The 26,485-nt window shown below is 49.1% G+C and overlaps 1 protein-coding gene across 4 annotated transcripts; it reads right to left on the bottom strand.

Annotated features, from left to right (window-relative positions):
* Nucleotides 1-1,689: 1,689 nt before the first annotated feature.
* Nucleotides 1,690-26,485, bottom strand: UBA1 (ubiquitin like modifier activating enzyme 1). Of its 4 annotated transcripts, XM_017663153.3 has the most exons (27): nucleotides 23,046-23,251; nucleotides 20,911-21,102; nucleotides 18,450-18,566; nucleotides 18,261-18,319; nucleotides 17,994-18,162; nucleotides 17,770-17,904; nucleotides 16,734-16,840; nucleotides 16,417-16,507; nucleotides 16,173-16,305; nucleotides 15,567-15,664; nucleotides 15,325-15,471; nucleotides 15,007-15,183; nucleotides 14,786-14,890; nucleotides 14,618-14,698; nucleotides 10,869-11,024; nucleotides 9,056-9,221; nucleotides 8,710-8,906; nucleotides 6,930-6,994; nucleotides 6,509-6,704; nucleotides 5,786-5,860; nucleotides 5,481-5,670; nucleotides 3,848-3,936; nucleotides 3,457-3,549; nucleotides 3,136-3,327; nucleotides 2,345-2,446; nucleotides 2,143-2,243; nucleotides 1,690-2,020 (listed from the first exon to the last, which is right to left on the bottom strand). In XM_017663153.3, the coding sequence occupies exons 3-27, from the start codon at nucleotides 18,564-18,566 to the stop codon at nucleotides 1,885-1,887; spliced, it is 3,177 nt and encodes a 1,058-aa protein (XP_017518642.1). In that variant the 5' UTR covers nucleotides 20,911-21,102; nucleotides 23,046-23,251; the 3' UTR covers nucleotides 1,690-1,884. The 4 variants fall into 4 exon arrangements, with proteins under 4 accessions (XP_017518642.1, XP_017518645.1, XP_017518641.1 ...); XM_017663156.3 differs by lacking the exons at nucleotides 20,911-21,102; nucleotides 23,046-23,251 and adding an exon at nucleotides 26,329-26,485; XM_017663152.3 differs by lacking the exon at nucleotides 20,911-21,102.

Here is a 26,485-nt window from a genome sequence, read left to right as displayed (position 1 = left end):
ACCATCCTTAGTACCAGATGGGTGCAGGGGGCTCAGTGCAGCGCCCCAACCCCTGCCCACTGAACCCCAGTCTCCTATCTTGCTGGTGTTACAATGGCAGACAAACATGCCCGAGAAGCAAACTGGCAAGTGTGGGGGAACTAAGATGCAATCAGGATTCACAGGTTCTTGATGAAGCCGTTTTTGATGAAGAGTGTCAGGTACCAGTAAGGTAGCAAAAGGCTTCAGGAGCTGTGCTGGTGAAGGGACAAGGTGTCTGGAGAATCAGGAGCTGGAATGGGGGAGATACACTGAACAAAGAACTGGGATAGTGGAGAAAGGAGGCAGAGGAATAAAGTGTGTATACACACACCTCAGATGCTATAACAGTGGAAACAGTGAACAGATGTGTGCAGTGTTTGGGGTACTCTATAGAGCAGCAACAATGGAAAAAGTATCTGTGGTGGGAAAACTTCTCCACTGGACCTATACAGCCAGTATCACCATTAAATAGATGCCAGAGGTAAAGTACTTTAGTCTCTATTGTCCTAGCGGGGAATAAGAAGGAAGTATGGAAGGATGAGGTCCCCTAGGCAGAGGTGGCCAAGAAAAAGAGTCAAGAGGGAGATGGGCAAGGGCATGCACTGTGCCTGGAGTCTGGAGCTGCCCAAGAGGCAGTAGATATGGGTAAAGGCTGTGGTGGATGTCAGGCCAGCTTCAGGAACAGGATGTGCTGTTTCCAATACCCAGATTTGAGTGCAGGAATGAGGGGTCTGTTTTGAAGTGAGAGAGAGAGAAGCTGGAATATGGCTGGGTGAGGGATAGGTAGGAGTAGCATCCTCATGCATCAGGTGGCCAGTCAGGGATTGGTGCTTTCAATTATCTGCAGTGCTCAGTCAAGACCAAGGACAGCATGTGGGCAGCTCTGCAGTCCTATGGGGCCTGTAGTGAGTCTCCTACTGCCTGCTTTAACCAATCAACAGCCCACAGTTGGCTCTCTTCTGAGGTAGAAAGTCTCAGGACAGGCAAACCAGGCCTGAGGGGAGAGAGTGTGGTGGGAAAGGGACTTTCCTGTGAAGATATTCTCAGCTGAATATTTTCATTAAAAAAACTGTGAAGTACGCATTGGTGCTCGCATTACTCTGTCCAGTTGGGCTGTTTAGGCTCTCCTGCAGTAGGGAAGTTGAACTAAGGGCACCACTGGCATCCCTGGTGCTGGAAACGATGATGATAAAGACTTATCTGGGGTTCGAGTGCGTGGAGCCAGGTGGAAAGGGACCTGACCCAAGGACATAAACTACAAGGACCAAGCCCTGGCCAACTACTCAGCATGGTTGACAGAGCGCTTCACAGAGTTGGGGACAAGTTTAGAGAAGTTAAAGGACTTGTTCAAACACTACTCTTTACTACTTCTGAAAATCAGTATGGCTGATTTTAGTATGGCTGAGCTAGGAGCTGGAGATGGAAAAGATAGAATTTGAACCTAGTGCAAACATAGTCACATGGACCCAGGTACCTGCTCTCTCTGACCTCACCAGTACCTCCATTTCTTCCTAAGCAGGGAGAGCAGAAGGAGGAGGTAGCAATTCCCCTATTTTCTCTGCTAAGTGAACTGGCAGCTGGGGTGGGGCTGAGCCCTCTGGGTTGCCACCTGAACCAGACAGCTCTTGGAAGTCCGCTCCTTCCCTGCAACAAGCAGGGCATGCCATGTCTGAGTTCATAACTCTTTATTAGGTTTTGGGTTCTAAAGGAGGCTGCAGTAGCAAGAGGGGTTCAGGTAGGAGGATGAGGAAGAAACACCAGGCTTGGCTAGCTGGGCCACTGCTGGAGGCCAAATGGGAGCCCTGGGCTGGAAGGGTCCAGAGGGGGTGGGGGCTAGGGCCAGTCTACAGGAGTGGACGGGGGTCAGCGGATGGTGTATCGTACATAGGGAACCTCGACATCCTCGCCGCTCTCATCATTGCAGCACAGCTCAAGCACCAGTGCCTGCACATGGCGGCCCAGCTTTCGCTTCGACACACGGCTTACGATCTCTGTCATCCTGGAGACAGGGAAGCAGAGGGTCAGGGAGGCCAAATGCAAGAGCGAGGAGGGCAGGTCGCTGGGAGCAGAGAAGGGTAGTGAACAGGATCTGTAGGTGGAGGCCTCTACTACCCAACTTACGGCTGATCCAAACGTTCCTTCAGCTTGGCGGCTGGCATGAAGAAGGAGTAGAGCATGGACACACCCTGGGACAGCATGGTGATCTCCAGTTTATGCTCTGTCTGGAGGAGGGAAGGAGACAGCAGTGTCATGGAGGTGGACAGGCCAGAGTCACCTGCACATTCCACCCCCAGGTGGTGTGAGAGTGAAGAAGGGGCCTCACCTTAAAGTAGTCAAGGAACTGTTTGAGGGTCATCTCCTCACCGTTAGGCTGCAGTCCCTGTACCTCAAAGCGATCCCACAATGTCCACTCTTGGTTATAGTACTGCAGACAAGGAGCAGGCCAATGGGATGGGGGCCACCAGAGGGTCCAGCCCCATCAGTCTCCCCACTCTATTCACACAGGTGTGCTAAGCCAGATCACAAGCCTCTTTTGTCCAAAATTCTGTGGCTTCCACCTTGCCCTGAGTAAGCACTGAAACCGTTATTATGACCAACATGGCCTATGTCATTAGAATCCTACTCTCTCCTCATCGCCTCCCCACTCTTCCTCACTCACTCTTGCTCAATGACTTATTCTTCCTCAGACATGCCAGGGACACTTCTACCTCAGCACTCTTGTAGACAGAGCTAGTCCCTCGGCCTGGAATGCCTTCCCCCCACAAATGTGACAGACAGCATGGCCTGTCTCCTCACTGCCTCCAAGTCTGGACTCAAATGTCATCTTTACAGCAAGGCCTTTCCTGACCAACCCACATTTAAAATCCCAAACTCATCCCCTTGCCACCTAGTACTCCCAAGGCCTCCTTATTCTGCTCTTTTTTTGGAGTTCCAAAATCATTGATCATGTTATTTATATAAACCATTTCACAAATATAACCTTAGCACCTATAAGAGTACCTGGTACAGTTGGTGTTCAAACCCTCAGCTGGTGACAGGCTATGAAGAAACTAGAGCCAGCTCCACAGAGAAACACCCTGTCTATAAACCCATCTCGCCAGTGCAGGCCCTCACCTGGTGACGGGGTGCAGCAAGAGGCTCGGAGAAACCAAAGAAGGGTAGGGCCAAGTTGAGGAAACCATTCTTGTAGGAGTCAAGCTGTTGGTGACCCTGTACCACCTTGTATAGCTCCAGACACACAAGGCCGACTACGGCTGCTGTAGTTGTGGCAATGGCTGGGATGATTTTCCCTGCAATCAGCTTGCTCTGTGAGGCAAGAAGGGACCAAGGAAGGCAGTGGTTAAGGTGGAAGACGCTCTGAGTCTACAGAAGGCATGGTATGTGGGGAACTTGAGCCTGGGAGAGGGTGGAACATGTGGTCTATAGTCCCCTTACCTTGTGCCGGTCTGCAGGGGGAATGTCATAGTTCTCTGCCCGGAGGTTGGATGCTGCTACAATGAAATCCATGTGGAAGTTGCTGTCATCATCCTTTTGAGTGGTGGGTAATGGGAGAGAGTGCGAAGACAATAAGCAGATGATCAGAGGAGGAAACAGACTCTTGACCTCTAGGGACATAAGTATCCTCTACTGCAGTTACCTGCTGGGCTCTCTCACATCACAAAGGCATAGCTGGGAACATGTATTAATTCAGGGCTGCATGGCAAGCCCATGATCCAATCCCCCCATAAAGGCCTGGGGCTGCCTCCAGATCCCTAGAGACTTGTTGGTCCAGCCCATCCATGCTTTTAGCCCATTCCCCTGCCTGCCCGGGGCCCCCACCCAGCACCTTCTCAAAGTCGATGGGGTACATCTTGAACCCAGGGAGCTTTTCTGGACTGGGCAATGTGGCCTTGAGCTCCTCCAGACGGCTGTCATCTGCAGGAAGAGAGGGACACCATTGGCCCTTTAGATGACCTTTAGGGTTTGAGGAGCCCAGCATGGGTGGGACAAAAGGTATTCAGGTAGATAAAGAATTTGAAAAGGAAAGATGTCCTGGAAGAGAGGAGGTACAAGGGGGAGGGGCAGAGCAGGACAACAGTACAGACCTGAAAAAGACAGAAAGAGGTGACTGTATCAAGAGAGATGTCTAGAGACACTAAGGAACAAAAGTAAACACATTAGGAAAGAGTGGAGATGGAGAAGTCAAGACAGGAGAGCTGTAGACTTTGGAGAAAATGATGGACAAAAGGGTGGGGAGACATGGAGGAGAATAAAGGGGAAAGGGGGATGACAAAGATACATAGAGGGAGAGTACATGGACTGGATACAGAACGACATGGAGGAGAAGACAGGAATACGACCAGGGGTGGGTGGGGGCACGTACAGAGGGAGAAACAGGTGGGAGATTTCACATGCACCATACACACATTTTATAAACCCTTTGTATACAGTTCATATACACCTTGTATGTGTTATACATACACGTTTTATACATACTTATACACGATATACCTACATTCATGTATGTGAGGGGGAAAATGGAGGAAAGACATGCATGAAATGAAGGGATATGTGAAAGGAATGAAGGCAAGAAATATACAGAACATGAGGAGATAGATACCTGAAAAGAAAGGGGAGAAGATACATGGTAAAAAAGGTTGGGGCAGGTATGAAAGGTAAATGCAGGGGACTGCGTGGCTGCACACACATTACCTGTGGAGGGAGAGAGGTATGGAAGGGAAGATAGGTGGATAAATACATAGACCAGGCTTGGCAAACTACTGCCCCACAAACCAAGTTCAGCCTGCCAACCGGTCTTACTAATAAAATTTTACTGGAAAACAGCCACATTCATCATGTACGTGTTGCATATAGCTGCTTTTGTGCATCAACTGCACAGGTGATTAGCTGCAGACCCTACATGTCTGCAGAGCCTAAAGAGTGGCTTGTTTGGCCCTTTACCCGATACACAGCATGAGTTGAAGAGAGGTGGGGGAGTTGGGGGGATCACAGAGGCAGATGGAGAGGGAGCCGTGAAAGGGAGATAAGAAAGACAGATGGAGGGCAGTATTAGGATAAAGACACATACAGAAGAACACAGGGTGGGAAGATGGGGGCAACGCCAACAGAGAGGGACTAATAGTGAAGATAATACCTCCCAGATAAACAAATCAGGAAGAAACAGAAAAGTTCTTCTTCCCAAGGCAAAAACACACAGAGCGAGAGAAACAAATGACTGGTTCTCCTGAGGGACATAGAATGGGAAGGAGGAGGGAGGGAGGAGGAGAACTGGCCCCAACTGACCCTCTTTATTTCAGAGGAAGGGAGGTTCAAAGGAAGTGTGGGGAAACCTCAGGCCTAGGGTTGCAGAGCACAGCCAGTAGCAGAGGACTTAGGGGGAAGCTGGACTAGGGAGGGGATACAGCTGGGGTGACGGGGGAAGGTGTGTGACTCCCAGCCAACTTGCCAAACACCCTCACCAACAGAAGCATTAGCACTCTGCAGCTCCTGATCAGAGACATGGATCTTCACACCAGACTTGGGAGTGAATTCAGGGACCTGCACAGACCGTAGGAGTGTAACCACGGCAGCTCGGTCCTGCGAGCCCATCAGCCCATAGGTCTGCGCAAACAGGTTGGCGGCAGCCATCACGTAGTCCAGATGCAGGGGCTGGAGAAGGCAGGGCCCAGAAAGGTAAGCACATCAGCCCTTGCCTGGGCGATCTTCGCCTCCTTTCCACCTGCCCACCCTCCATGTGACCCTAAGAGACCCTGGGGAGACTTACGTTGCTGACATCAAAGGTGAGCGGGTGTGGACAGCGTTTGGGCCCAGACCAGAATGGAGCTCCAGAGCTTGTAAACTAAGGGAGTGGAGAGATTTTTGAGGAGCAGGATGTGATAATGGAAGCCTCTCTAACGAGCCTAACACCTCACTTTGGCTCCAGATGTGCCATGACTCACTTTGGCTGGGTACACACAGGAAGCTGGAGTTAATCATGAAAGAACCAAAACTGTAGGGTCTTGTAAATGGAAGTTCCATTGCCAGGTTGGAACTCACAGCCATTTAACAAACTCTTATGGATCACTTGGTACTGTACACACTCAGTTAGTAAATACCAGTTAATCCTCAGAAAAACTTCCACAAGGACACCGAGGTGCTGAGAAAATTATGTGACTTGCTCAAGTGCAAACAGAGCCGGGATTTGAACCCATACTGATTCTTGTACTCTTAACTCCAAAATTTCTCCCCCATAATCCCCACCATGCTGGGAGGTGGGTATGACTCAGCTCACACCACACCAGGTAGAGGAACAGAAATAAAGTCTCTTGCTTTGAAGGAAAAGGGGATGAGGGAACAGGTCACAGGCTTGATCCTTTTGAGCTCCCCATTCTTTAGGCACCTGCTGCAGCTGCTTCCACAGCCAGGAGGAGCCACATGGAGAGACCACAGCAGGTTCCTGTTTCTGTAAAGCACATTCCACCAAGTGGATCTGGCAGCTGGGTGTTACCTGGTCAGGAGGGAAGTTGTGCAGCAGCTGCCGGATGTTGTTGGAGTACTGGGTGTGCCAGTGGTGGCAGGCCCAGGTCACACAGTCAGCCCAGGTCTGTGGCCGCTGCAGTACCAGGCTACGCTGCACGGCCTCCAGCACCTCCAGAGGTTGGGTGCCTGCCAGCCGCAGGGTCCTCTCCACAAACTTGGGGTCTCTAACAGGAATCAGAGGGGCCAAAGGGGTAGAATTACACAGCAGCCCCAGGGCAACCCCTTTTTCCACAGAAGGCTGGTCCTGACCACCAGTGGTATGAGGCCCATGCATTCACTGATTCCTTTGTAAAGTGCCTTTTGCTGAATGTTAGAGCAGTGAGGAAACAAACAGGATGCCTTGGCTGGTGAGCCGAGGTAGAACAAGCGGCAAGTATTTGGTTACTTACGTGAGGTACTGGTTGACATTTTCTGCCTGCTGCTTGAAGAGGCCCTCAAACTCATCCCGAGCCCACTGCAGACAGAACAAATTGATTATATGGAGTGATGGTTGACAAACAGGTTTCAGGAGGCATTAGAAAGACCATCAGTGAATAAATCCAATAGGAAGAACACAGCTCTCTTGGAGAAGGGAAGCCCCCCAGCCACTGCTCCCCAATCTTCTGCACCCCCTACCCATGGCTCCTCAATTTTAAAACCAACGAACTCAATCTGGGCAGTGGTTACATGTGTATAAAAAATTTATTCTTAAGATCTGTGCTCCTCACTTGAGGTGTATTATGCCTTAATAGGAAAAAAAAAATCAGGTGAATATATTTTACCACAAAAAAAAGGCAGACCAAAACCACGAATGATCCCTATAAAGGCCCTGGGGACTCAGCAGCAAACAAGACAAGACAGAGGCTCTGCCCTCTGAGAATTCCCAGTCAGTGTTAAGACGGTTTGCAGGAAATGGATGTTAGTGATCTAGGGTCAAATCCCAGCTCTGCTACTAGTATCTAGTTTCATGACTTCAGGAACTTACTGTAACAGCCCCTTTCTCAAACATATCTTGCAACAGCAACACCGACCTCACCCCAGTTACAATGAAAGAACGAGCAGTGTATTATTTAAGTTTACTTAAAACAGCACCAAATACATAGTAATTGCTAAGTGCTTTAAACCCTGTGTGGTAGATACTATGTCACCCATTTCAAGAGGAGTCAGAGGCTAGTCCAAGGTCACACAAGGCCTAGTGCTACTGTGGAGGATGCATACATATAAACACACTCATCTGGAACTACAGGGTTGGGAGGGGAAGCGGCAGAATGAACTAGTTTCTCCCTATTTTGTCCCCCCCCCCATACTCCTAACTAAACAGTTCCAAGTGGTTTGCTCTCAAAGCCAGCACTGAGGTGCCTTCTGATAGCCTTGAAGTTGTTCTTGGGTCATCCTTAGGTTCAGGTTTGTGGCCTGGATACTGGTTACCCAGGTGTATTCCTTCTGTAAAAACTCAGCCAGATGATAATGTGTACTGTTCAGTATTCTGTATTTGCATCATATAAACAGATCATCCTGAAAAACTAGTTGTTGAACCCATTTTAAGCAAACAGCTGAGAAAACCTGAATATGGACTGGATATTAGAGACAAATAGCCAGAAAAGATGGTAGAAAATTACTATTAATTTTGTTCAGCATAAAGTTCTGTTTTGGTTAGACAGAAGCAGTTCTCACCTGGGAGCAACATGATCCCCAGGGGACATCTGAACATGCACATTTTTAGTTGTCACAGTTTTGTGCGGGGTGCATCTAGTGTGTAGAATGCAGGGGTGCTGTTAACCATCTGACAGTGCACAGGACACACCCCCATAACAAAGAAATATCTAGTTTCAAACTTCGACAAAGCCAAGGTTGAGACTCTGATATACAGGACCAGAGCCTCCCTTCGCAGGAGCATACTGAAGTGAAAGGGAGTGAAGTATTATGATGCTCATGACATACTGCAGCACAAAGATAGATAAAATATAGGAATATAAGAAAATATGGCAAAACAATTGTTAAATCTAGGTGAAGAATAGTATTTTAAGTGTTCACCATACTTTGGTCTACATGTTGAAAAATTTTCAAAATTCTGGAAACTTAGGATGATGGGAAGGAGGACGGTTTGAAGAAAAAGTGTCTTGCACTTAGGCTGTGACACCTGAAGGCCTGGGTGCCTGCTCCCCTCTGCTTCCTCCCAAAGCTCATCACCTGCAGGGTGTGCTCTATGGCGTTGGGGAAGTTCTTCAGCGTGCAGATGGGGATGGACTTCTCAGGTGGGTCCTGGCTGGAGCTGTAGGACTCTGTCAGGAAGGGGATCACCACCTGCACATTGCCCTTGGTACCCAGTGTGCCTGATTCCAGCAGCGGCTTCCGGTAGTACACACAGCGGCGGTCCACATACATGCCTGTGCAGGGGTGCAGGGAACAACAAGGGTGCCAGGAATGTCAGGACAGGATAGGAAGACAGGCACTTTGACGCACGTGTGCAGCACATGCGCGTGTGTGCACACACACACAGCCTTTGCCCTTGACCTCCTCATTCGTCCAAACTCACGGGCATCCACATTGTCCAGGGCATTGGCCACACCATCCAGGTTTTGGAAGAAATCATCATCATAGATGCGTTCTGTGTCAGGGCCCACACGATTCTGGTGGCTTGTCACCTGGATGTGCGGATTCATCTGGCGCACAGCTGCAGAAGCCGTGTCAGACTTTAACTTCTAGGGGGGCGAGGGTAGAGATGGGGGAAAAGAGCTCAGGTATTCGTACATTCAGTCAATGAACCTCTATCGAGCTGTCCTACTGAAGGCTGACTTATTTAATCCTAGGAAGGACCAAGCCAAGCTCAGGAGGCACCCTGGTTTAGCAGGAGACAGTCCGTGACAGTGCCACATGGCTACGGCTATGACATATATGGGAGGAGCTCAGCAGAAGGGAAGAACTGGACAGACACAGACTGGAGACAATAGGCCAGCCATCTATTATTTTGCCCACCCAACCTCTATTATTCTTTCAGGTAATGGCACCCAGGGTTGGGGTGCATTCCCCCAAATAAAACAGGATCTTAGCTTCCAAACAAGCAGGATTCTTTCAAAGCCCAAGTCCTCCACTGAAAATCCTCCCCTGGCCCCCACCTCTACTAAGGGTAACATGAGTTGGCCCGTTTCCTCCAGCTCATCTCCTTACCACCTACCTCCCTACTCAGGGCACTCTTCCTCAGAGGGGCTCCTATTCCCTCACACCTCCAAGTCTGCAGACATGAGCCCTCCTTTAACCTGTAATCAACACTACCAACCAGTCTCCTGGGCACACCCAACTTCCCTTAGCTTGTTTTTGCCATTTCCTTTGCACAGCATGTATCATTGCCATTAACTGTAACTTTGTTACTGTATCAGTGTTTACTGTTTAGTCTGTCTTCCCCAACCAGAATCTTTGTTTCCTTGATATATCCCAATTGCTGAGAACAGCACCTAGCCCAATAACTGCTTGGTGAATAAATGAAGGAACAACAGGGGAACAGATCCTGGGCAGGCAAAAATGGTATTGTCCTCTATAGGCAGCTTTCTGGCTACATCCCTGAAGAACTCAGCTTCCATCCGTGCAAAGAAAAGTAAACCCAGCATAAGCGCTCTCCTAGGAAAGGTGGTCTTGCAAGGCTGGGGTCTGAGAACCTAAATTTTAGAAGGGTTCTCACCATTCTTTACCTGATATGGGTGGCTCACTGTGCCTACACTGTTCTGTATGCAAACACTGTGGTTTATGCTGAACTCCTGATTTCCTTCTAAGAATCTGGAACTTGGGTATGTGCCCAGCAGAGGGTGCCTATGTGACCAGCCCACAGTAAAAACCCTAGGTACTGAGTCACTAATAAGCTTCTCTGGTTGGCAATGTCATACATTTTGCTGCAACTGGCTACTTGGGGGATTAAGCAAGTCCTGTGTGACTCCCCTAGGAGAGGAATCACCCAAGTTTGTGCCTGGTCTCCCCCAGACTTGGCCCCGGCCGCCTTTTCCCTTTGCTGATTGTGCTCTGCATCCTTTTGCTGGAAGAAATCATAGCTCTGAGTACAACTATATGCTGAGTCCTGTGAGTCCTCCTAGTGAATCATCAAATTTGGGGATGGTCGGGGGGAACCCCCACACACTGTCCCAACTAGCACTTGTAAGAAGTCAAGGGAAAAAAAGATCAGAAAATGGTAGATTCAATGGAAGGATGCTCAAAAATATTTGTTGAATGATTGACAGAGAGAAACTGAGGGAAAGAGCTGAAGGAAAAATGCAGAAAGGTCTCATTTCCAGAAAAACCAGGAACTAAAGACGGGGACAAGGGAGATGACAAAGGCCCACCCCTCTCCCTTCCCCACTCACCGTGACATCCCAGGGACGGAACAAAAACTGTCGGTTCAGATTTGACTTCTCAATGGTGTCCATGTCAGTGATGACAATTTTTCCGCCCTCCCCACAGCCCAGCCCAATCATGGCAAAGTTCTTGAGCAGCTCACAACCAATGGCTCCTGCACCCACCTAGAAGGCAGCCAAGAAGAGACACAGAGGCTGGTCAGGGCAACTCAGGTTGGCATGAAATCACCTATCACTCCTTACTCCCTCTGAAGATAGCAGGAAAGAGGAAGAGACTCTAGTGCCAAATCTTTAAGTCCCAGGGCTAAAAGAAAGAACCCATAATAGAAGGCAAGTACCTCAACATAGTAAAGGCCATATATGATAAACCCACAGCCAACATCATACTGAACAGCGAGAAGCTGAAAGGTTTTCCTCTGAGATCGGGAACAAGACAGGGATGCCCACTCTCCCAACTGTTATTCAACATAGTACTGGAGGTCCTAGCCTCGGCAATTAGACAAAACAAAGAAATACAAGGAATCCAGATTGGTAAAGAAGAAGTTAAACTGTCACTATTTGCAGATGACATGATACTGTACATAAAAAACCCTAAAGACTCCACTCCGAAACTACTAGAGCTAATATCGGAATTCAGCAAAGTTGCAGGATACAAAATTAACACACAGAAATCTGTATGATGACTGGTTAGCCAGAGACAGGTAAGATTCCCCAAGGGAGGAACAACCTAAGACAGGCACAGTCGCAGAGGGGCCATCAGGTGAGAAATTGGGGATCAACAGAGGTGAGGCTCACAACCTCACCCCCGCTGTTTTGAGAGAAATCTTCTGCATCCGTGGAAGTTTTGTTGCCCTTGTCTAGCTTGGATTAATACTTAGTCTATAGGAACACACCTGATCATCTACATTTGCCCTCTTATAGCACTAAACTATGTTTTCTGACTTTATGTTTCATCTACCTACCACTTCAGCATTTTATTAAAAATAATAATAATAATAATAATAATAAGGGAGAAATGTGGGATTCACATATAAATCAAGTATAAAAATCAAATGAATATTCATATTTGACCTGATGGTTTATAGTTCATGACGTGTGACCAAAACCGAAAGTTTCTGTGATGACTGCCCTTGCACTGCTCACCATGTAAGAACTTATTCACTATGTAAGAATTTGTTCACCATGTAAGAACTTGTTCGTTATGCTTCAGAAGATCCGAGACTGTTGAGAATTAGGCTTGGGGTTGATTAATGATTGTGCATTGAGTCCCCTATACAGAATTTTATTGTTGTTAACAACCATTTGATCAATAAATATGAGAGATGCCCTCTCAAAAAAAAAAAAAAGAAATCTGTGGCTTACCTATACACTAACAATAAACTAATAGAAAGAGAAATCAGGAAGATTAATTCCATTCACAATAGCATCAAAAAGAATAAAATACCTAGGAATAAACCTAACCAAGGAAGTGAAAGACCTATACTCTAAAAAACTGTAAGACACTCTTAAGAGAAATTAAAGAGGTCACTAACAAATGGAAACTCATCCCATGCTCTTGGCTAGGAAGAATTAATATCATCAAAATGGCCATCCTGCCCAAAGCAATATACAGATTCGATGCAATCCCTATCAAATTACCAACAGCATTCTTCAATGAACTGGAACAAATAGTTCAAAAATTCATATGGAAACACCGAAGACCCCGAATAGCTAAAGCAATCCTGAGAAGGAAGAATACAATGGGGGGGAATCTCACTCCCCAACTTCAAGCTCTACTACAAAGCCACAGTAATCAAGACAATTTGGTACTGGCACAAGAACAGAGCCACAGACCAATGGAACAGAATAGAGACTCCAAACATTAACCCAAACATATATGGTCAACTAATATTCGATAAAGGGGCCATGGACATACAATGGGGAAATGACAGTCTCTTCAACAGATGGTGCTGGCAAAACTGGACAGCTACATGTAAGAGAATGAAACTGGATCACTGTCTAACCCCATACACAAAAGTAAATTCGAAATGGATCAAAGACTTGAATGTAAGTCATGAAATCATAAAACTCTTAGAAAAAAACATAGGCAAAATCTCTTAAGACATAAACATGAGTGACCTCTTCTTGAACATATCTCCCCGGGCAAGGGAAACAAAAGCAAAAATGAACAAATGGGACTATATCAAGCTGAAAAGCTTCTGTACAGCAAAGGACACCATCAATAGAACAAAAAGGTATCCTACAGTATGGGAGAATATATTCATAAATGACAGATCTGACAAAGGGTTGACATCCAAAATATATAAAGAGCTCACACACCTCAACAAACAAAAAGCAAATAATCTAATTAAAAAATGGGCAAAGAAGCTGAATAGACAGTTCTCCAAAGAAGAAATTCAGATGGCCAACAGACACATGAAAAGATGCTCCACATCGCCTGTCATCAGAGAAATGCAAATTAAAACCACAATGAGGTATCATCTCACACCAGCAAGGATGACTACCATCCAAAAGACAAACAACAACAAATGTTGCAAGGTTGTGGAGAAAGGGGAACCCTCCTACACTGCTGGTGGGAATGTAAATTAGTTCAACCATTGTGGAAAGCAGTATGGAGGTTCCTCAAAATGCTCAAAATAGAAATACCATTTGACCCAGGAATTCCACTTCTAGGAATTTACCCTAAGAATGCAGCACTCCAGTTTGAAAAAGACAGATGCACCCCTATGTTTATTGCTGCACTATTTACAATAGCCAAGATATGGAAGCAACCTAAGTGTCCATCAGTAGATGAATGGATAAAGAAGATATGGCACATATACACAATGGAATATTACTCAGCCATAAGAAAAAAACAGATCCTACCATTTGCAACAACATGGATGGAGCTAGAGGGTATTATGCTCAGTGAAATAAGCCAGGCAGAGAAAGACAAGTACCAAATGATTTCACTCATATGTGGAGTATAAGAACAAAAGAAAACTGAAGGAACAAAGCAGCAGCAGAATCACAGAACCCAAGAATGGACTAACTGTTACCAAAGGGAAAGGGACTGAGGACAGGTGGGAAGGGAGGGATAAGGGAGGGGAAAAAGAAAGGGGGCATTACGATTAGCATGTATAGTGCATGGGGGGCATGGGGAGGGCTGCGCAACACAGAGAAGACAAGTAGTGATTTTACAGCATCTTATTACGCAGATGGACAGTGACTGTGAAGGGGTATGTGGGGGGGACTTGATGAAGGGGGGAACCTAGTAAACATAATGTTCTCTCTGTAATTGTAGATTAATGATACCAAAATAAAAAATAAATAAACAAAATAAAAATAGACATTCAATAAAAAAGAAAGGGGGCATTACGATTAACATGTATAGTGTGTGTGGGGGCACGGGGAGGGCTGTGCAACACAGAGAAGACAAGTAGTGATTTTACAGCATCTTACTATGTTGATGGACAGTGACTGTGAACAGGTATGTGGGGGGGACTTGGTGAGTGGGGAAGTCTAGTGAACATAATGTCCTTCATGTAATTGAGATTAATGATACCAAAATAAAATTTAAAAAAAAATAAGAAAGAACCCATAGTCATCTGAGGGAGGATGTACCAGGCTTTCCCTCAAGATACAGAAAATGGCAAAAAGGCATATGATAGAGGAACAAGAACCAAAAGACCCTCCCTTGGAAGGCAGGAGAACTCCAAGGAGGTGGCCATAGCCAGCGGGGAGGCAAAGGCAGCCAGTGTCCAGGGGGGATCACTCACCAGGAAGTACTTCTGCTTGCCCAACTTCTCTTGCAGGTCTGAGCCAAATACAGCCACCTGCCCATCATAACGGTTCTGGCGCTGAGGGATGTGAAGGGAAGAGCATCAGAGAGGGGCCTTACCAGAAATGCCCCCAAGGATGCTTCTGCATGGGCCCCATTCACATACCGGGAGGCACTTTTCCTCTGTGAGGGCTTCTTTGTCCTCAGGGAGACACTCCAGGGCATCAAAGTACAGCCACTGCATGATGGGCATAAACTTCGCAGAGCAAGCCTGGGGATTGGGGAGGAGAGGGGAAGCAGGCAGTAGTTAGTTGGAGCCTGACACAGCTGGACAACAAATGAGGAGTCAGGGAGGTGCCTACCCTGCCCTTCACCACCAATACTGACCTTCAAGACCTCCTGGGCAGCCAGGCCCCCAATGAAGGCGTTTACAGGTGCCAGATCCCCAGCCGCCACATATGCCAACTTCCGGATGAGGTTTTTATCCAGGCTGTCCTGCTGTACTGTTGGCAGGGATCGAGCACTCACAACCTGTGCTAAGGTCACCAGCTCCATTGCATCTTCCTGGTGAGGTAGAAGGAAGAAGGCCACATACATCTGTCAGGACACTGTGCAAAGGCTATATATCCTGGATACAAGTAGAGAGACATGGAGGGCCTTCAGCACCCAGGTCATCTGCCCTGGCTGGTTCACCCACCTACCCACCTCATTGTGAGGCCGAGGGGGCCTGCCATGCTGAGCACAGAAATAGTGCAGGGCCTGGAAACCAATGTGCAGCTGGGCAGGGCGGGAATACTTGGAGAAGTCTGTCATCACAAAGTTCGGCTCTGCCAGTGAGGCCAGCAAGGATTTCTGTTGGGGGCAGGACAAGAGAATCACAAGAGAAGAATGGAGAACCCGGATATGCCCAGAACTTCCCCCTGCCAACCACTACCCCAGACACTCACAAAGCTGATCTTCTTAGGTACTTTGACCTGACTGACGACGCCTCCACGGATATAGTCAGAGAAGTTGGAAGTGTCACAGATACTAAAGGTGTAAGGACCTAGGGTGGATAGGGAAGCTGTCAGGCTACCCACCCTCCCTAAAACCCACAGTGCCCACAAGATATGGAAAACTCCACCCCTGACCCAGCTCAGACATCAGAAGCCATCTCCTCTCCACCCCAGGATCCTCTTAGACATTGGAAAATACAACTCTCTTCTGCTCCAGACACAACTCAGGGCCCAGTAAGACTCTGTATCCCTGGCCCCAAGTCTACACATGAAGATATTCTCTGCTCCCTGCCCAAATCAGCTGAGACATGAGTGGATCCTCTGATCTGCTGTGTTCAAACACCACAGCCCTTTCCCCTCAGCTTAGATACCACGGACCTATTGTCCCAGGAACAGCTTAAACATGATAGCACCTCTCCCCCAGGCCCACCAGCTCTAGCTGCACCTCAAGGTACTCTGCCTCTGGTTCATCTCAGACAGCCAGGATGTGTGTCCTCTCACTCAGAGCCCACGGACATAGTTCCTATCTTCCCTGACTTCCTGGTGGCCCTAGCTCACCCAGGACTTTGATCTCCATGGGCTGACTTTCATTGAGTTCAATCATGCCTTGTACTTCTGAAAAGGAGACAAAGTCGCCACTCTCAAATCCATGTCGAGCCTCATCCAAGCAGGTAACCACACCGGGGCTGTCCTGGTTAAAGGAGGAGTGAGCCTCAGAGGCAGGCTAAGGGTAGCAGGAGCAGACAGGAAAGTCTGCTGCTGCCCATCTGCTTGCCAGGACCCCTGAGGCTGGCCTCCTCACCTTGGTGACCATAGAAATCATAGCACTGAGCGGCTGCTCCCCATTGGCATCTGTGAGGATCATTTCCTCTCCAAAGTCACAGAAAAGCTGCCTGTAGAGGGAGGCAACAGGGCTGATATGGAGTCCCATGCACACAGGAACCCCATGTGTCCCTTAAGATGCAGCAAATACTTGCTGAGCACACTCAGCCCATTGCTGCTGGGAATGAGACAGCTCTCGTGCCACATGGTGACCCATACCCCAGGTGGCTAAGGGCAGTAAGAGCTTGCAGGGTCTTGGCCTGAGCCTGGCAAGGGATGAGGGAAAAGGTCACTCACCCAAAGAGGCCCCGTGTGTCTGCCACCACCAGCTTGATGCCACGGCTGTGACAGAATTCACCCACCCGCAGCTGGTCCTCCAGCGGGGTATTGGTGAGGACCACCACCTGTGGAGAGGCAGAGGCTCAGGGTGAGGACCTGGCACTTGGGCAGAGGAGAGAGCATAATGGCAGAAGGCTGGTGCAGTGTTACAGGCTGGGGCCCAGGGAGTCCTATAAGGCTACCATATTTGAGGTCTTTCTCACAAAGTATCTACTGTGTATCACTCAGGAGTGAAGAGAAATGCGAATCCCTACAGCAAGGCAGGCAAGGTAAAGAGGTAGCTGGGAGAACAGAGTTTGGAGAACAGCTGACTCATTTATTTGCCAACACCCACTGTCAACCTACAAACCAGACATGCCCTGTGAAACACAGCCAAAGTCTGAGTTCACTCCTACCACACCCACTTGCTCCCAATTCTCAAGACAATGTGGCTCAGCCACGATCCTGGGGACTTTGCTCTCTGCCAGAATGTCCACGCTTCTCCACCAGGGTGAGCTCCTACTCCTACTTCAGGGCCCCCCGGGACAGCCGGGCAGCACCACAGCTCCTGCAGTTCCTCTTTCTGCCCTAGGGTTTGTATTTAACAAACAACCGGATGGCCCTTATCACGTGCCAGTTGCTATTCTAAGTGCTAAGCCCTCACAAAAACTCTATAAACTTGGTACTTACTGCCATTGCCAAATCTACAAACAGGAAAAAGTAAGGCCCGGGAGATTAAGTGACCTGGCCAAGGTCATACCAGTGGAACTGGAGGCTCATGCCAAGGCAGTCTGGCAGTCTGGGCTCATAACCACTAGGCTGTATAGTCTGTCTGTTCATATCCCACCCTAGAAGGGCAGGTCCAGGGTCTAACTTCCGCCTGCATCCCCTAGCTGCGTCCCCGGCATGAAAGCTGCCACATAGATGGGCCCATTAAATATGGAATACTTGAACAAAGCAGAGATGTGCTCTGAGAGAACAGGGCAGGAGTCTGGGCAGTGCACCCCTGAGATACCTGGAAGTCACTAAGGAAGTCCTCGACCAGGGGCCCAGTGTAGGCACTGACAGGCACATAGCTGTTGAGCTCAGCAAGGCGGGGCTGCGAGACCTCAGCCCGGTTTTTACCGATGTCCTCCTCCCGCAGGTAGAACTGCAAAGGGGAACAGGGAAAGAGGTGAGCGGCTGTAGAGCCTGGAGGCTGGTGCCTCAGCAGAGCAGGAGGAGGCTGGGCAGAGGTACCTGGGAGGAGAGGTCAGCCCACTGGGCAGTGCCCTCGTCGTGTAGGGTGACAGCCTTGACCCCACCAAGGATGATGTTCTTGGCAATTTCCACACCCAGGCCCCGAAGGCCTGACACCAGCACGCTAGATGTCTGGAGCCGTTTCATTGCCTCATGGCCCAACACATACCTGCCAAGTTAGAGGTATTCCAAGTCAGCTCTTGACCCTCCTGACTCTACCCCTCAACGCCCCCACCCACCTTTCAGCCCAAAGTCGGCCCCACTTACAGTTGCCGGGAGTAAAGGCCCTCATCTATGTCTGCTTCACTGCCGTTCTTCGCCATTCCCTAGGGATGGAGAACAGGTTCAGGGAGACACACAGGAGTAAGGTGTGGACATATGCACAGTGCTCCCAAAGACTCTCCCACCCCACCCCCCACAACCTTGCCTGCCAGTCTCCCTGAAGAAGCCACTCACGTTGGTTGGCACTGAGGGCACTTCAGACAACACGGCGAAGGCAGGGGAATAGTTAGAACCCGGCTTTGAATCAGGCCCGGACACGCAACGTTTCTTGGACAGCGGCGAGCTGGACATCTGGAGGGATAAAGGAGGGTCAGAGGTGAGCCTGAGGTTTTCGTTGATTAGTGATGACCGTGGGGAAGGAGAAGACTTAAGGGCTAGTATGTCCACTGCACAGAAAATGGGACAGGTGAGGTGACTTGTCCTGGGTCACATGGCTGTCAGAGCTAAGATCTGAACCCAGGTGGTCTGGCTTGCAATCTATGCTGCTGACCACTAGACCATTCACCTTTCTCCCCAGCCCAGCATAGTGAAGGAGATTCCAATCCTGCAGGATGAAAGGAGTGACAAGAAGAATGTATTTGTGGGGAAGTCATAGGAGGGAGGTAGCACTAGGTCAGACCCTGCCACTCCTTGACAGATGTCATTTAGCAACTATGAGCTCAGTTCCCTTATCTGTAAAACAGGGCTGATAATACCACTTACCTACCCCATGGAGTTGCTGAAGTGATGAGAGAAGAGAGACCAGTGCGCCTTGCACAGCGCAGGTAACAAGCAGCCAGTCTCTTCTCCCTTAACCCCGGCGATAGGGGCACAGGCAGGAAATGCAGCCTGGATATCCATCAGGGTGGTATGACGGCAGGAGATACCTTGCCGAGAACCTAGTCCCCAGGCTGGCTTAGGGAGTTTTACAAAGCACAGCCCCCTCCCCTGCTCCTAGGCTGTTATAAGAAGTGGCAGGGAGAGGACACATGTCCCAAGCTTTGTTTGCATGTACAACCCTTAAGGAGGTTACCAATAATGATAAATGAGTATTTATTAGGAGTCCTCCCTATGCCAGATGTCATACTAAGCACTTTAGGAGCCTTGCCTCACTTTGTCCTTAAGGCAACCCTTTGGGGTTTGGACTACTATCAATAACATCCCCCAGCTCACACTGGAGGAAAAAAATTCACTCAGGGACCTTTGGTGACTTGACTGAGGTTCCCACAAACAGAGTGGCCAAGCTGGGCCCAGACCAGGATCTGCTGACCCTGAAGCCCAGACTGCCTCTCTGCGTTATCAGGTTTCATTCCCTCAATAGTCCTGATCTTGCAAGGCAGGGTTGAGTGGCCTTGCCGGACAAGAGGGAAAACCTGAGCTCACGAAGTAACTGGCCAAGGGTTACACACCTGGTCCCAGAGACAGAACAATACAGCCTGCTACAGAAGTGAGACCTGGGGGGATATGTGTGTGTGTGTGTGTGTATGTGTGTGCGTGAGTGAGAAAAGGAGGGGGAGCAGGGACCCAGACACTGGAAAAGACAGGACCGGTAATCATCTCCCCTCACCCCCAATGCTTCTCTAAGCCTCTGTTCTACACTGAGCCTTTTCTGACACCTAATCACACGAAGTACCCACACCATACCTAAGATTCCATCTTGGCACCAGTCACACTCTAGCACTAAGCAAGATGAGAGGAACTTCTTACCATCTACCAAGAGCTTACTGCCTGTCAATCACAGGGTAAAAGGCTTTGTCTAAAATCCTAACAATGCCCACAAACCAGATAACCTTATGCCCACAACATAAATAAGAAAACAAAAGTTAAGAGAACTCAAGTCACTTGCCCAGAGTCCCACAGGTGCTGGTCTGTTTGCCAAATGCCTCCTTGGGGGATAGAGCCAGTTTAGGGCCCAGCCCATAGGGCTAAGGGATGCAGGGTGAGGGAGGAGGACCCAAGAGGCAGGCTAAGGTGTGAAGTCAGCCAGCTGAATTACTAGGAATGCTAAGAACAAACCTAGGTGGGAAGAGGGTTGGTTAGTTAGTAAAGACAAAAGCAAATCCTATTTTTCCATTTAGTGAATTTCTGAATGGGGGCAGGGATCTAATTTCCTTTGAGCCCCATTTTCTCTAAAAGCAGGGACAAATGGAGCTACTCTCAAGGGGTGGCTGGGAAGGTTAGAAAAATTAAGGTGTGTGGTCAGAACTCAGCAACCTGAAGATGTATGGAAGCTACTCCCTGGGCACCTACAGTGGCCTCCATTACTCAGTTACCTCCTTGCCTTGTTACCAGTTTGCTTGTTTGGGACACGCCATCTCCCTGCTCCCTAAATCAGAGATGATCCAGGACCAGAGAGATCTTCCATGTATGGACCTTTTACCTCTGGACCCCTTGTGCCGGCAGCAAGGGTCCAAGCAGGGTTTTGGCTGATTGCTCAAGCAGATTTCAACTGCAGAGGTTTGGAAGAGGCCAGCCTTACGGCAATGAGAAGCCTGGGGCAAAAACCCCAGAGAGCAGCTAAAGGATTCCACCACCACCCCCCAGCAGAAAATTGATACCCTTTCTTCCTCAACATACACTCAGGCCCCAATTAGGACACATATACTATCAACTGTTCAGCAAAACTGAACTGGGGCTTAGCGTTTTCAGAACTTGCCTGAAGTCTCCAAACTGGTGATTTTGAAGCCTGAGCATTCTCTACCACAAACCAGAGATGGTTTGAGGTAGGAGTCCTGGAGCAGGTATGAGAGGGGGTAGGCAGAGGGTCAGGTTATCAGGATGGAGAAGCTAGGGCCCAGGATGCTGGGGCCTGTCAAGCCTCCTCGGCAGGGGATTAACTGAGAAGTCCCTGGGAACATAAAAGAGAGGAGTCAGGAGGTGGTTGTCTGAGCCTGTAGAGGCTCAGAGGGATATGGGAAAGCAGTTGTTAGAAGCCCTGTCCAGCAGGCAGGGCAAGGGCAGATAGGGTTGTTAAGGACTCAAATCTGGGTCTTTCGAAAGGATCTTTTAAAGAAGGGCCAGAAAATTGCACTTGAGGCCAAGAGACTGCAGGGAGATAGGAGGGCAGTTGCTGAGCCCCATGGAAAGCTGCAAGGCATCTGCAGGGAGGGGTGTTCTCCACCAAAGGATGCTGGGGCTCTGGGGGCAGATGTTGGTGGCAGAGAGATGTCTGAGTAAAAATAATAGGTACTTTGCAGGGGGAGTGGTGCCTCTGCCATTGATGCCAACATCCCAGGAGGTTGTGAGGATGGATGCTGAGGTTCACGGTGGGGTTGGGGAGGGATTTCTAATGGAGCACAAAGGCTGTGTGTTGACCTCTTGATTATTACATGCTAGATAGGGCAGCTGCTCTGAGGGAGCAGATAAGCCCAGAGAATTCTGGCTCTAAAAAGTTCAATAAGCAGATACCTGCTAGGTCCCCAGGTGGAGTTGGGTTTCTCTGACCAATTATGCGGGATTTCATGGAGGCTCTGGGAGTCGATGCCGAGAAGGTTTTATTTTTCCTACTCTGACAGAGGACAACTGGGCCTGTTGGGAAAAGGGACACCTGACAATGATGATGGGGTCCTGTGAAGCTGAATGAAACAGAAGCAAAGGGCTTCTGACTGAAGATGCTGGGGACTTTGAAAGGCTCTGGGAGCAGATTCTGAGGCCTGATGTGAGCTTAAGAGATCTGTAAGAAAAGCTGGAACCCTGGTTGGCTTTTGAAGGCAAAGGCTGAGTGAAGGGTAGGGTTTGAGAGGTGAACTTCTGATGGAGGGGGCTAGAAGCCAACAGAGCAGATGTTGGCAGGGGGGTCTCTAATGGAGGGTGATGTGTCCTAACAGTCCCTATCAGGTGTCTGGTCCCCTGAGAGGCTCTGAGAGAAGATACTGGTGGCTAGGGATGTCTGACAGGGGAAATGCTGAGGCCTGCAAGAGGCAGTATCGTTAGAAAATACTGGGACCTTGAAAAAGGGGACATTCCCTTAAAGTAGAGAAAATCTCCAAGAGTAGATTCTAGAAATTAAAGGAGTCTCTAAAGGTAGATGCTTGGGGTAAGGGGCCCTCTGAATAGAAATGGTGGGCCCAGAAGGGTTCTGAGGGAAGATGCTAGGGTCAGGGTGGGGTTGGGAAATCTCTGATTTGTGGAGGAGGTGTCTCTGATAGGGAGGCCAGGCCCAAATAGACTTTCACATTGTCTAGTCCCCTTGGAAGCTCTGAGGGCAGATAATGCGTGTGGAGGGGAGGAAGGTAGAGTCTGAAGGAAGATGCTAGGGAAGACTGGCTTTCAGAAATGAAGGCCATATGGACCATCCTCGAGGTCTAGCCCTTTTGGTAAGCTGCGAGAGCAAATAAACTGCGAGGGGGACGAAGGGTTTTTGAAGGGAGATTCTGGGGAAGGTCTTCAATGGCATACATTGGTGGGCGACTATGACCAGGTATGTCGATCCCCCAAGTCCGCATTGGCTATTGCGGAGAGTTCTGGTTTGTTTTACAAGGTGCGGGATGGAGTCAGGTCTCTGACTAGGGATGCTGGACCTGAGTCTCTAAAAGCAGATCCTGGCGGGTCGGGGGTGGGGTGTCTGACCTCAAGGTCAGCTTTCGGAGCCCAAGGGACTGGGCTTGTCCGAGATGGGAACTGTGTCGGCCGCTCCCCAAGATCTGCCCTCCACTGCCCCCCGCGAATCCCTAGCATCCGAGTCACCACGGCCCACCCCGACATCAGCCTGGCCCAGCGCTGGCTCAGGTACCTCCATTGCTTCCCAAAACCCCTGCCCGGGCCAAGGCACTGAGAAAGGCCATTTGTTACCAATGCCGGTTCCCCGGGTCGCGGCGCCGCCAACTCCTCAAGGAGCCGAAGCCAAGCCCGGCCGCCACCCTCCTCTTTCTCCTCCTCCTCCTCCCCGCCGCCTGGGCCGCCTAGAATCGCCGCTGCAGCCGCCTTCTCCTCCCCCGTCCAGAGTGGTTGCGCTCGTCCCTATCACCTCCTTCACCTCCGCCACTGACATAAGATGGCGGCTGCTGAGCCCGGGGCTGGAACAAAACCTTGGGCCCCATCCCCCAGCAGCCTGGATGCAAGCAGGCCGCGCCCAACCATGAATCATGCATGATAATCCCAGCACTTCGGTGACTCATTAGAAATAGAATAGCTCCACCTGGTGGCTACTGTAGCAGCAACCAGGTAAACGGGTAAAGTAGCATACAGGCCACGCCCCATTAAATGTGAATAATAAATGATAGGTGCAGCCAGGCTGCCAAGGAAACCAAGAAAGGACATCAAGGCCACACTTCCTGATCATGAATTATGTATGAGGCCGGGTGGTTGGTGGCTAACTTCCTGCAACCAGAAAACCAAAGTTAAAACATGGAAGCCACACACTCCTATCATAAATAATGAATGTATTGCAGCGGCCCGGAAGCCAAGGAGACCAAGGCTGCATCTTATCATGAATAATGCATAAAGCCCGGTGGGCTGGAACAAAAGAGACAGGTCCGCCTATTGCTGCATCTAATACCCTGTATACAGGGAAATAGGGCAACTTACTATAAGGAAAACGCATTTCCGGGGTCATGAATAACGAATAATGATGCCATCCTATTTCAACCTGGAAACTCAGCGAGGTCAAGAAAGGCTCCACCCAGCTACTCATGAATTATGCATAGGGTGGATGGACAGAAACACTCAAGACAGCCCTGCCCAGCAAGTAGGGATTATGGTACTCCAACCAAGGCAAAATGACCACACCTTCCTGTTCATAATTAAAGACATGCCACAGAGCCACATGGGAAACCCAGGGGAAGTGTAGCTGCCTCCTGCCCACCCCTGACTAACTGCACATGAACCAGGGCTTCCTTGGTCCAACCAAATTCGGACTAATCATATACCTTTGGCAGGTGCCTCAGTTTCCACAATTGTAAAATGAGTATAGTAATAGACACCCCCATCTACATCATAAAGGCAGAATGTGTTAATATGAATTAGGGAATGAGCTCAAGCAGTGATGGCATAGGGACTTTTAAATTTTTAAAGTATTATGTATTAATATAAAGGTTATATGTAAATATATATTTGCATTAATATAAAATTAGTTATGGGTGAGGGTATACCTAGCCACTAGAGAAACCCCCAACTTGGGGCATTATTTAAAAAATGATGTCGTGAAACACCCTCCCAGGACTCTGGAAAACACAGTGCTAAAGCCACTAATGTTCATTAAATAGGTAGGATAGGCTACCAGGTCACCAGAGGTACAACTGCCTACCAAAGCCCCAGGCACACAATAAGCATCCAATATTTCTGTCGAAAAATAACAATAGATCACATTAACAGAGATGAGCTGAAGCCATGGGGCAACGGAAGAACAAACCACCTCCGCGGTACCAGAGTCAGAGTTTGCAACGGACCTCGGAAGTGCCGGGCCTTGGGGGGCCCCCGGTTTGGGTCGTACCACTGATGCCTGCTATGGTAGTGTGTCCTTTCCATGCACTGTGCCTCTAATTTCAGGAATGCAGAGCAGGAAATCGGTTCCCTTTTGTCCTTCAGGTCTCAGTTAAAAGGCGACCTCCTTAGAGAGTTTCTAAACCCTCACAAAAACCATTTTCCACACTTCACTTCTCTGAGCCGCTGTTTCCCCAGGCACAAAATGAGAACAATAGCGACCTACCTTGTGATGGAGTTTAAATGAGTAACTATGTAGAAAGGGCTTAAAACGGTCTGGCACATTAACTGCCATATAACTAACATTAGTAGCAGTTCCATTAAATTGGCGAGAGAGGGGGATTTACGGTATTTGATTAAAACTACAGACGCTGGAACTAGATTGGGTTTGCCTCCTGGCTTAGCCCCTCAACCGACTGTGAGTAACCTTAAGCAAATTACTTAAGCCTCCCAGTGGCCCAGTTTCTTATTCTATAAAATGGGATAATAACCTACCTCTTAGGACTGTTGTGGGGATTAAATGAGCTAATAAAGTGCTAAAAAGAGCGTAAACTAATTTGATCGTCATTATGCCCATACCCATTTTTCAGGCTCAATGTACTATCTGCCAAAGACCATACAGCTGGCGAAGGTCGATGGGATTTGAATATCGAGACTTTGTTGATTATCTGGGATAACTGGGCCATAAGGAATGAACAATGTACGAGGCTTCTATCCTTTCGGCAGAGCAAAGCTTAAAACCTGGAACCTATAAGGGAAAGCTAACAGCGGATCCTACAGACGAAGCCATAAAAGCTTCGCCCCTCATGAATTATATACAACGCCCCTAGAAAAGCCAAAGAAAACTAGGGGCGATACTCACCTTTACGAGTAATCAAGGAGCTCTAGTTTACCCGGCAGACTGCCGAGAGCCACTTCAGCACGCTGATACGCCCCCTTGTGAGTAATTCATAAGCTGATATTTCCCGCGGACCAGGTGCGAAAGAGGCAAAAATGGGCTTCCTCAATAGCCCCACCCCCTCATGAATAATGAATAAAGTCGCGCCGAGGCAGGCCTAGTGGCACCCTGGCCCCTCGGGAAAAGGCTAGTACACCAGGCGCCAGCGTCCCTTCCACAGCGTGGGCTGGAGGCTCTTCTAAGAACGTGTGAGCCCCGACACGTCCAGTCTCGCCGCCCCAAGTGCCCAAGTGCGGGGGACCTCATCATAAAACCAGAGGTCACAAAGGCTATAGATCCACGATGCCACGTCAGTCACAAACATTACCACCGTCACCAGGAACGTTCCAAAACGAGCCCTCTCAAAATTCCTCCTTGACTTCAGGAACCTCAAACTTCTCTCCCTTTAGGGAGCACCCCAAATTCTGCCCCATATAGTACTCATGCACGGACGCTACGAGTGTCCCCAAAGATCCCCCTAAACTGTCGCCGAGGGGTATGAACTCTGCCTCCGTGGGACACCCCCTAAAACAGACTCCCAAAGCCCACCCCGGAGACCTCAAACGCCACTTCCTAAAAGTCCCCTCAGAAACAACTACCCCTAAATGCCACCTGGGGCCCAGAGTCTCCAAATGTGCCCATTAAAGGATTCCCGAAGTTGAGCCCCCCTCCCTCAAAAGCTGTCCAGGGGCTTGGGGGCACCGTGTTCCAGCTCACCCCCTGCGCCGGGCGGAAGCCTCGCCTTCCTGCTGGAGATGAGCTGAAGCCACCGGGCAACGGAAGACCACACCACCTCCGCCGTACAAGAGCCAGAGTTTGCAATGAGCTCGGAAGCGCGGGGCCTTGGAGGGCCCCTGGTTTGGGACGTACCACA

The sequence above is a fragment of the Manis javanica genome, chromosome X (genome assembly GCF_040802235.1).
Source record: "Manis javanica isolate MJ-LG chromosome X, MJ_LKY, whole genome shotgun sequence".
Lineage (NCBI taxonomy): Eukaryota > Metazoa > Chordata > Mammalia > Pholidota > Manidae > Manis > Manis javanica.
Note: the sequence above shows the minus strand (reverse complement) of the source record. Positions and strands in the feature narration are given on the sequence as shown.